The 12,357-nt window shown below is 33.5% G+C and overlaps 1 protein-coding gene across 1 annotated transcript; it reads right to left on the bottom strand.

Annotated features, from left to right (window-relative positions):
* Positions 1-358: 358 nt before the first annotated feature.
* On the bottom strand, positions 359-6,341 carry LOC109619962 (uncharacterized). The gene is made up of 2 exons (XM_020071309.3): positions 4,123-6,341; positions 359-2,393 (listed from the first exon to the last, which is right to left on the bottom strand). Exons 1-2 carry the CDS (start codon positions 6,325-6,327, stop codon positions 864-866), a joined length of 3,735 nt encoding a protein of 1,244 aa, XP_019926868.3. The 5' UTR covers positions 6,328-6,341; the 3' UTR covers positions 359-863.
* Between the last annotated feature and the right edge of the window lie 6,016 nt (positions 6,342-12,357).

The raw sequence follows: 12,357 nt of genomic DNA on the forward strand, positions 1-12,357 counted from the left end.
CCCTGTCCTCCCTTTTAACGACTAAAGACGGATATTTATTTATAAATCAGGATTACACATTATACCCGTGCATTGTGCACACCAATGCTTATATCATTCCCATATAGCATTATCAAAAATAACAAATTAAAATGTTATTTTAAACATTAAACATGCACCGTATTAGCTTTTTATGAAAAATACTGATATTGCTAGCTTTCATTGTTTGCACTGTTTCGTAGAATGCATCTTTCAAACCAAAGATATGGCTGACGTCATGACGTCAGTCAATTTTAATTTGTACAAAGTTAAGTCTAAGTTTATAACTCTAAATAAATGAGTTTATCTCAGGTTTATTACAATAAGTCTCATTATTTTCACAAAACATACATAGACACCAACATACACACCGATACCAATATATAAACAATGTCGCCAATTAATTTATCAAAAGTTCACGACAGTATTTGACGTCATCGGAAATAAACGATGAGATAATAATGATATAATATCATAATACATTAATTATTGACCCAAATTTGTAATGAATGTACTACTGATGCATGTTTGCCATAACTGAAATCATTTTGTATAAAATTATTGATGTAAAATAGTTTCAAACATTACGATATTTTAAAAAGTATTTAAATTTAGTTCGGAAACCACCCTTCTTGATGTATTTTCACAGATATGTCCTTCATCCTCAATATCATTAAGCTTTCTGACAAATTTTAAATGAATTCATGTTATAAAAACGTTTGTGTTTTTTAAATGTTAAGAGGCAGATACAGAATAAATAATATTGCAGTTTCAAATCATCAATTATTTTACAGAACATTGCATTTGGAACTTTTTTAAGCTGCGGCTTTTCCTAATTGTTTTATTCAGGCATTCTCTCTGTTTCTTGTCAATTGTTTTTTAAACATTGAAAAGACTTTGCGAGATGTGAAAAAGCTTATGAAAATAAAAACTCCCTGCAGAGAGGTTAATAAAGTTGTAAAGAAAGAAAAGGCTGATAGTTGAAGGAATGTGTCAATTATTGTAAAAACAAAAATACCACCGGTAACTGAAAACAACTTAAGAGAAATCACAAGATAAGATGCATCCTCTTTGGACTTTTGAACTTTTGTTCTGCATAAAATGGCTCCAAGAGTTGTCAGAAATAATACAATGTTAGCAAGACACGATGTAAATAAAGGAACAACAAATGTTAACAAATTTGAATAAGCATCTTCTACGAAGCATAAATTTATTCCATACCCAATACTGCCATTTCTATATAGATTAGATGTGATAGATACAGCAACAAGCAACAATGGAACTGTATAAGTAAAAACAACATAATAGTAAAATGTTTTGTTAGAATTGGATAATTGCAATCCTTTCGATAACGCAAATACTCGAGACATATGTAAACAACAAGTAAATTGACTGCAAGAAAGAGAAAGCCAAAAGTAATGCAGCAGTATTCCAAAGATACGACAGGCTGATCTACCAGTTTCCAAAAAATTTATCATAGTGAAGATGACTTGTGTACATATCAAAGAAATCACATCGTTCATTAAGACTAAACCAGGTATAGTTCGCAATGTATCAAATAGTGTGTAAGTCAAGAGAAGAATGAATAGAAAGAATACACTACAGAAATTACACACTATGGTCAAAATGGTAAGACGTTCATCCGAAAAGTTAAAATATTTTGAGACGATTTTTTCTTCACAAACTCCTACTCTACCATCTATATAAAGAACAAACTCACCGATACCGTAAGATTTTTTTGTTGGAATAAAGGTTAAATGATATTTGTTAACATTATAATTTTCAGTTTGTGCAATGGTGGGTAATATTTCATGGCGGCAAAATAAAAGATGAGATACCTGTAAAACGTCTAGTGTTACAACTGCAGGGCGGAAATAATTGTGTATATATTCCAGGAACTGATTGTATTCATCTTTATACCAGGTTTTCTGAACATTTAATGCTAGGTCAATGGCACGCTTTGTTGGGATTAGATGGTTTCCTTTTATTTCATATCTTGTTTGTTTAGATAAAACTCCAAAAAAATGTATAGACTCAGACATTGTTGTAAAATGTTTCTCCACTTCATCGCGGTCGAACGGATCAGCAAAGTTTATTGTCATGTGCATAAAACATGAAAATTCAGTGGAATGATTTCCCAAAATATTGAATGGAAGAAAGAAATAATTGCGAATTTTCTTCCCTAAATAGGCATTAATTTGTGCTTTTGCTGATTCTCTCAACGGTTCTAGCCAAATAGATGGACTCTCTGTAGATGTCACTTTGATATCCGCGAGAAAGGTTACTATGTAGCTCAAGTGCTCGGCGACAGGAAGCAGAAGTTCACATCTGTCGTCAATTAAAACTCTTCCCGGATAACACCCCAACTCTTTAGGCTGAAAAAGTAAATCTCAAAGTAAATACAATGTAAACAAGAGGCCAATTGGCCTTAACGGTCACCTGAGTAGCATATGACCCATACACAAACTTGTCGAGTAGTCTCATATATGCATTAAATTAATAAGGTTTCATTCTGGAGTAAAAAAATTATAAATTTGTAATGACGACCACCTCCCTGCCTGAAATCTTTCAAAAAGAACTGAAAAACTTAAAGATATGATCTACAAAATCATGAATTCAGTTTTCCTTTCAGGTGTGTGGGAGTAAAGAAGATAATTTTTTAACATTATATGCATTAACACCTAAACATCCATTTTGGCCCTGCCTTAGAGTCAAAACCCATACTCCAGGGGACATGAAAATTAAAATTTCTGTAGAGGACTTCCTGGTAAACATAATTATGTCAGTTTTTTTTATAAAGATGTGTGAGAATGGAGAAGAAAATTTTTAAACATTATATGCATTAGCACTATATTGCCATAGCCCCCCCACCCTTCATGTCCTGAACCCCTGACCCAGGGGCGATGAATTTCACAATTTAGGTAGGGGGGTTAGTGGATATCATAACCATGTATTCAGTTTTTTGCCCACATGTGTGGGAGTAGAGAAGAAGATTTTTTAAAGATTTAGAACATTTTTACTGTATAACCATATTGGCCCCACCCTTGAGCCTGAAGCCCTGACCCAGGGGTCATGAATTTCACAATTTTGGTAGAGGGCCTCATGGACATCATAACCAAGCATTTAGTTTTTAACAAATATATATGTGAGTATAGAAGATTTTCTCAGATTTAATACATTTTTACTATATGGCCATATTGGCCCCACCCTTGAGCCTGAAGCCCTGACCCAGGGGTCATGAATTTCACAATTTTGGTAGAGGGCCTCATGGACATCATAACCAAGCATTTAGTTTTTAACAAATATATATGTGAGTATAGAAGATTTTCTCAGATTTAATACATTTTTACTATATGGCCATATTGGCCCCACCCTTGAGCCTGAACCACTAACACAGGGGTCATGATTTTCACAATTTTGGTAGAGGGCCTCATGGACATCATAACCAAGCATTTAGTTTTTAACAAATATATATGTGAGTATAGAAGAAGATTTTCTCAGATTTAATACATTTTTACTATATGGCCACATTGGCCCCACCCTAGAGCCTGAACCACTAACACAGGGGTCATGATTTTCACAATTTTGGTAGAGGGCCTCATGGACATCATAATCATGCATTTAGTTTTTAACAAATATATATGGTACTAGAGAAGAAGAGTTTCTAAGATTTAATACATTTTTACTATATGACCATAATGGCCCCATCCCTGGCGTCATGTCCTGAACCAGAGGCCATAAATTTCACAATTTTGGTAGAGGGCCTCATGGACATTATAACTTTGCAACCAGTTTTTTCCTCACATGTGTGGGAGTAGAGAAGAAGATTTTTCAAAATTTGGCTTTTTTGCATATTTGGCCCCGGGGGTGGTAGAGACAAGCATTTCACAATTTAAATTCCTCTTACCATAGAGATGCCTAACACCAAAAAAGGTAACAATCAGCCTTGTACTTTGTAAGAAGTGTAAAATGTAAAATTGTTAATGCACGTCGCACGACGCACGACGACGGACGAAAACGGATAGCAATAGGTCACCTGAGTTTACTCAGGTGACGTACTAAAAATGATAAATGTTACATTCCGATAGATAGCTTCCAAGTTACCTCCTCTAACGTTCCGTCTATGCGTTGATTCAATTGCATTTTTACAGTCGGACGAAACAGGTCTCTGTAACTAGCCGTTATGGGTTCATATTTTCCTTCTCTAGTTAAATCACAAGTCTGAAGCAATGAATACGTTTCTCTATCAAAACAGTCCGAACAGTTCGAAGAACAAACTTTACAGTAAATATTTTTGTACGGTGAAATTAATGGATGCCCTCTAACTGTTGGAAGTAAATTGCAGGCTTCTTTTCTTCTTGGATGTGAACACTGATCGACATGTACAGGAAATGGTTTTTCTAGTTGACATTCCGGACAAAAGTCCCATGCGTATTTCTGAATCCATGTAAAGGAATTCATTCTTGTATGTCTGCTGCATGACCAGATTTCATTGCGTCCCTCGTCCTCGTCAGGTAACGACCATAGGCATCGTGGATTTTCGTGATGCCTTGAATCGAAACACAATGAAACGTTTTCTTTGTCTAAAATAATATCACATTTTAATGATTTGGCCATTTCTAGAATATTAGAAAAATTTGTCATATATAAAAATGGTAATGTAATATCACACATAATATTTAGTGGCAGGATTTTATGATCTTCCATGAATATTTGTTCATCTGATATTGTGAATTTAGTATGGCATAGGAAACAGAAAACATTTTTATATGTGATATTATTAGAATAAACGGGTATTGATTGAAACGTGCCGGTATCTTTTATACAAAGGTGTCGTAGGACAAGGTATAATTTGGTAGAATAGAAGGACATAGAATGTGAACAGTCATGCACAACCATTGGTACTCTTTCATTTTTTATCCCATCGGCAAAATATTCAAGACAGGTGACTGGACGGGTGAAAGCTGTATCCAGACAACAATCACACTGACTGTTAAATATACACGACAGTTCGTTATCACAATTTGTAGGGGTAAACTTTTGAATTGTGGATGGGAGTAGGTGTTTATTGTAAATTCTATCGGGGAAAACAGCGGCCAGGTTATAAACGATTTCTGTAAAGTTGTGTGAGGTTTGGTTGGCATCATTTCGTATTTTACCATTTAAATTGACATTAGCAATTTGTTCAATGATTTTCTTTTGTCTAAATTCTATGTTTCCGAATCGATATTGGCGTACCCAACGACGCTTTACCCGTGCTGCTGCATCGCTAACAAAAAAAGTAAAAGCATCGCTGGTGTGCCAAGTCTCAGACATTTGAAAATCACTACATGGTCTCGTCGTGTCACCGTACGTATTGCACATGTGACAATAAATGTTCTTAAAGGGATATGTGACAACGGTCGGTGGGTTTTCTGAACAAGCATGCTCTATTGTTAGGAAATCATTTGAATAATCAAATTCTCTTTTACACGTATCGATAAGATTCTTACCAAATTTAGGACTAAAATGGGTGTAAAAATCGCAAACATAGCAGAAAATATTTTTGAAGTTTCTGTACGGTCTTACATATGAACCGAAACAGGCAAGCTTAATGTCCTCGTCTATATCAATAGGACACGATACCTGTATAAAGTTCGACGGTTGTATCCTGATAACACGAGACGTAATGCTATCAGGAGGAACAAATAAAACGGGTTTGTGGTTTGCTAGTTTGGAAAAATTGAAGAGTGATTGGAAAGAGGATATAACATTTATAACAGATATCTTATATTTGATTGACTCTCTTGTAGTAGTTATGGTCCATTGAACGAGGTCAGAATCGTCTTCATTATGACAGACAGCACACATCTGGTTCCTGTAAGTGTAGTTCGTTTTGGAAGACGTCACTGGAAATAAACGTTTAACATTTTGAGTAGAGAAAATTTCACACATCTCTTTGGTGTTGTTATCCGCATTAGACGGACATTGGGTCAGCATGGCATACTGATCGTAGGTCAACAAATCATCAGTTGGTGACTGATAAAGGAAAGGTGTGATAAAAGCTTCCTGTTCTTGTCTTTGCATCAAGAGAACATCAGGACAACATGTCTCGTTTTGGAAACAATCTTCATTGCAAGAACATGGCGGGCACTTGCTATGACATTGGTTGACCGTGTACCCCACCATCCCAGGCCATTCGTAACAGAGATATTCTTCGCCACACATGTTCATGTAAATCAACATCAGATTGGTGATGTTGAGGTCTCCAACAGTGGTTGTAATAAAATACAAAATAGTAATACCCAATGTCGCTGAGCCAGAAAACATGGTGGACTGACTCTGAAAAATGTAATTGAGTAAGAGATAAGTTTGCTTATAAATATATAACTATTTTATGGTGTTAAAATTTCCTGCAAAAAACACAGGTGAGATACGACGTTAACAAAGGTGGTTGTAAACTCTAAGTTTGTTTATTTAAACTTCTATTTTAGTCTTAAGCTTTATAGGTTATTTTCAAATAATTTTAGTTATTGAAAAATAATAATGCCATTGAGGGTAGTTACTCTATATTTGTTGGAGCCCATAGCCGTAAGAAAAAATATATTAATGCTAGGGATGTCAATTTTACTCGGTTAGCTTAGTCGATTAATCGGAGGCTTTAGTCGAGCAATAGTCGACTTTTCGATGATTTATTTTATAGTGTGTGTCCTTTTCGAATCAATTAATGCTATTGCCACAGACATCTTAATATCTTAAACTAAAAAAAATTCAATTAATGTACCGGTATTTGATTTAAAATAAATTGAAAAGTATTTTATTAAAATGTTTTGACTTTTAATTTTTTTCTTCTAAAGCTTACTCATAATTGAGCCCCATAACATCTTAGGCAAATCAAATGTATCTTGTTCAATATTAAATTAAATAACTGCCCGTGTCTAATCAGTTATCAAAGATTAATGCTTATAAAAACAAACGCCTTGGGATAATTATTGATATGATTCAATTTTTGATTATGCAAACATCTAATCCAATAAATGATAAGAAGAAACCCAAATTGTTCACAAGTACATGTCTGTCTAAGTAAATCAAAAGAGATCAATTATTAGCCGCTTCAAAAATACACAAGGAACACAGATTTGAAAGAGTGTAATTAATAGATCAAACATGTCGAGAATAGAAAAATGGTTTGTCTTTACATTTGTAGTAAAAAAAAAAACTGCCGCGATAATAATAAATAAATAATATTTTTTAACAGTTTCAAATTGTATTCACTTTATTACGAGTAATCGACTAATAAAATTTTAGTCGATGATCGGTGTGACCGAGCGATAGTCGAGTACTCGTTGACATCCCTAATTGATGCATATATTGGTCGATAAAGTTTTTGATGAAATATTTCTCTCTGAGATTATCAAGTAAACCTACAAACTACATGTACCTAATGCATGTATCTATTCTAAAATAATATCAACATCATAGATTTTATTTCCATGGTCTGAACCAAAAGTTTTGATTCAAAGAGTATACCATTAAAAAAAAAACAACAAAATTCATCGGCATGTCCATTGACAGTGTTAAATTTCCCTTCAAATAAGGACCAGCATTAGTCATGAAAGTTCCTTTTACGGTATAAGATTCAAGACCCTTACCTCAATCTGCCGCATATAACTTCTTATTTCAAAGCAACCACAAGGTTTTATGTTCTAGCTTGTTGACTGTAGAGTCAACATATAGGCGTTTCTATGCATGAACGCCGACTGATATACATAACATAAGGACTAAATATTTTATTCTAAACGATTGGGGAAAAACGCCCCTAGCTTCTTAAGAAAGCAGAAATATGAGCACCGTTTTCAATTTTTATTTAGCAGAGAAAATGAGTCAATCATGTACTATAGGGACTAGGGGTAAGAATGTTTCATTAACCATAAATAACATTAAGTATGTAATCAAAATGTTCGATGTGGGATGCCTAATTAATTTTATTTTCACAAAAATAAACAGCTTGACGTATCCACGAGAAAGATTTCTTTGCAAATCACAGATCACAAAATTTTAATTTCGATATGATTTTAGTTATGATTTTATTGAAGCGAGTAGAGTAAGTCTTTCAAATTATGCGTTAGTGAAGTTCTTGCCGAAAGATGTGATATTTCCGAGCATGGAGATACAAATGCAGAAACCACGAATTCAAAATATGCAAATTTAATTGAAGGTTAAATTAACTAACAAAATAATCAAGTTGCAAAATCTGCATCATACGAGGAAACTGAGTCTAATCATAAAGTACTACTATTTTTATGCCCGAGTTTTATATGTTACACGATCAGAATTACACACATTCATAATTATGCTCGCACTCCAACACGATTGCATATTCGGATTTACAAGTTTACATGTCTGGATTTTTTAACACGATTTCCCTCCATAATTTTTCCTGTGAAGTGAGTCTAAATGAGTGAGAAGCAGATCAGCATTACAGTAAAAAATTCAAAACACTAGCATCTTGATATATAGTATAGTTGACATGTACAAACAGTTTTGAAAAATATGCTGATTCATACCCACGTACTTTTATGGTAAATATTAAGCCCTTTTTGTTAATTTTTGAGAGAAGATTTTTTCTATTCCAATTTAAATGCCCCTCCCTTTCGTAGCCCCACTTTTTTCAGGGAATCATGGTTATACCAAACTTGAATCTGCACAACCTCGTCCGCTTTCAAACAAGTTTCAGGTTTTTCGGCTGACAGTTTTTCCAAAAGATTTTAAAAGATTTTCTCTGTATTTTTATGTATCTTCCTGTATATAAATTTTACATCTTCCATGGTGACCCCATCATACCCACGGGGAATCATGGTTCGATCAAACTTGAATCTACACTACATGAGGATGCTTCCACACAAGTTCAAGCTTTAATGGCTGAATGGTTTTGAGAAGAATATGTTTTTCAAAGATTTTCTCCATAAATTCATATTCTCCCACCACTCAACCGGGGACCATGATTTGAATAAATTTGAATCAACACTACCTGAGGATGCTTCGACACAAGTAGGAGCTTTTCTGGACAAATGGTTTTTGATAAGAAGAATTTCGAAAAATAACAAATTTTCAATAATTTAAAATCATATCCCCTTTAAAGAGGATGTGGCCCTTCATATAAAAAATTTGAATAATTTTTACCCAGTGATGTTTTGTGCAAAATCTAGTTGAAATTGACCCAGTGGGTCTGGAGAAGAAGGTGAAAATGTTTAAAGTTTACGATAACGACGACAGACAACGGACAATTCTTGATGAGAAAAGCTCTCTTGAGCCTTCGGCTCAGATGAGCTAAAAAGAAACGCATGAAGATTTCAATCAAAACTCCATCAAATATAAAGCATTTATGTTCAAACTTGATTATCCCCACTCCAAAAAAGTTGATATACTTGTTCTTGTTTGAATTATTTAAAGCAAGGGTTAAATTTAACCTCAAAAAATCTTTGAATTAGAAAATAACCCCTCTATTCAGATCGAAAAAGAATAAGCAAAAAGTAATGGAAACTGGAACTAGGGACATACTTTAGTTTGCTAAGATACTATAGGATTATACATCTTCACAATAACATTAAGGGGGCTTGGTGGTCATCAAATTAAGCAGTTTTAAAATTTCAAAGATGGTTTGTTGAGCCATAAAAAATACCCAAAAATCTTTAAAATTTGAACATTTTCTACATATCCATACATAACTCTTCTTTTCAAGGAGATTAGTATCTAAGAATGGTCACAACCAACCAGCCCTCTTAAACATCTTCATACAATGAAATATTATTTAGCATTTACATTATATGTATATTATGCAAATCCATCATCATATCTAACGAAGCATCATATCAAAATATTGCTAGTGCATGTAAGTCACATTAAACAGCATACCATAAGGTGATAATGTTTCCCAAGCCCATTCATGCCGGGGAAAGGGGATTGAGATTTTGCATTTACACTGAACTTGTTTAAGTATAGCTTGTAAAGGTGTTGTGTCACTGCACATCATGCCCAGTGTACAGTTCATTGTCGTTTGGTTTTTTGTTTTTTTTTAATAAATTCTGATTAAATTCCTTGTGGCTTCTGATACATTTTTGGGAGTTGATTTTAATCAACTCTCCTATGCAGTTATTCAGACAAACCGAAAGTGAAACAGTGTTTGGACCTCAGCACAAATCATCGCTGCTGACAAGACTTAGTTCTTGAAAATGATTGATGAATTCGATGTAATGTATGCTTCAGCATTGTTTTTCAAGGAAACTTATTTATAAATACCTTGAAAATAGTCAGATTTTAAATGGTACGAACAATTTAAATATTTTTTGTAGTCGTATGTATTCCTACGCCAGAGTTCAATATAGTCTCGTTCAACTCGACGCTCGGCTGTCTCCGTAAATGCTTGTCGGAGATTTACGGTGTCAGCCGAGCGTTTGGTTGAACGAGACTAGAGTTCAATATTGCTTGGATCCATACAATTTTCGAGAAATCTTTTTGTATTATTGATACATAGTTTGATTGAAATAATTTTACTCTAAATATTATTTAACAGGATTCATATGGGGGTTTCTCGACATTCTTGTCGAAAAAGTCCAAAAATTCATATTATAAAAATATGCGTAATTCAAATACAAATTAGAAACTACATGTACTTGTCATGCAAAATAACATATAATTGATTTTAAGATAAACAAATATCGACAAAATCAACTCCCGTCAGTTCTTCAGTACTTTGATTTCGGTTTATTTATCTTACACTAAGCCTTGTCTATGAAATATATGCTGATCTCTAAGACCTTTTGAACGAATGTTTTGAACGAGAATTTAATTAAAACATATATCATATTGGTCGATCAGATATAATTGGCACCCGATATAGGATATTTGAAACGGCAGGTCTTAACAGATTAGCAGTTTCATATACCTGTAATGCTATGGTATTTCGAGAAAGTGTAAATTAAAATACCATCCCTTCTATATTTTAATATAGTACATATATTAAAATGGTGTAAATCAAAGTTTGTTTCTGCATGCAATATCAGCAATGCTACATGTAACGTTAGGATAAAAAAGATGTAAAATCGTGTGCTCTAGCGATATTGCAATACTGTATTTAATATAAAAAGGTGTAAATTAACAAATGCTTGTTTAAACCGTGAAACTGTAATCAAACCTGGGATGTAAACAACCTTGCAATACTGTATTTAATATCAAAAAGGTGTAAATTGAAAAAAAAAATTGCTGAGCCCGTAAAGCTCTGACCAAAACTGAGATGAAATCAAAATTATATACAGTATTTGAATTAGTTGAGTTCTTCAAGTAAAAACGTTCATTTAGGTACATGTATCTATCAAAAAATGCTTAATGGTGTTTTAAACTTATTTCACATTTTTTAAGTTGACTGTGGTATTTGTTTCTGCTATATTCGCTTTGTACAGAAACGTATACCTATACATGTACTTATTATATTACAACTTAATGCCCTTCATTTATTTGTATTGTCCATATAATTATAATGTAGTGTGGTCTCTTATTTATGCAATTATTGTACTGTATGCTGTGATTTTACATTATTTAAATCACCTTGTTGAATTTGATCAGATTTATATATTGCTATCTGCAATATCGACTAAACAAAAAATTGAGTTAAAATATTGATCTAAGAATGAGATTTTAGATAGAAAATTAATAAAGCAAACAATAAAAATGTATATATCATTAACATATCGTTTTCAATATGCTTCCATTTTTTTTGCGAAGATAATGCGTAAATATTGTTTCGCAGGCGCTCCAATGTTACATCACATCCCTCTGAGTCTAGCTCTATAGACAGCACATGTATACATACTGACATACTGACAGTGAAAGGTTCTGTGGAATAATGTACACTGACAGTGACAGGTTCTGTGGAATAATGTACACTGACAGTGACAGGTTCTGTGGAATAATGTACACTGACAGCTATAACTAGTGTCGAATATTGTACACTGACAGCTATAACTAGTGTGGAATATTGTACACTGACAGCTATAGGTAGTGTGGAATAATCTACACTGACAGCTATAGGTAGTGTGGAAAAATGTACATTGATAGTGATAGCTACAGTGGAATAATGTACACTGACAGCTATAGGTAGTGTGGAATAATCTACACTGACAGCTATAGGTAGTGTGGAAAAATGTACATTGATAGTGATAGCTACAGTGGAATAATGTAAACTGACAGCTAAAGCTATTGTGGAATAATATACACTGACAATGACAGCTAGTGTGGAATCATGTACATGTACATTTTGAATGATTGACCAAAATTTGAATGTTATAATTTATGTTATAAGAG

The sequence above is a fragment of the Magallana gigas genome, chromosome 3 (genome assembly GCF_963853765.1).
Source record: "Magallana gigas chromosome 3, xbMagGiga1.1, whole genome shotgun sequence".
Classification (NCBI taxonomy): Eukaryota; Metazoa; Mollusca; class Bivalvia; order Ostreida; family Ostreidae; genus Magallana; species Magallana gigas.

Bases quoted from the DNA above. Each gene is read 5' to 3' on its own strand.
- LOC109619962 (XM_020071309.3), bottom strand. From the start codon at position 6,327: ATGTTTTCTGGCTCAGCGACATTGGGTATTACTATTTTGTATTTTATT. The intron at 2,394-4,122 runs GTAACTTGGAAG...TTACTTTTTCAG, and splicing joins TAGACGGAACGTTAGAGGAG to CCTAAAGAGTTGGGGTGTTA.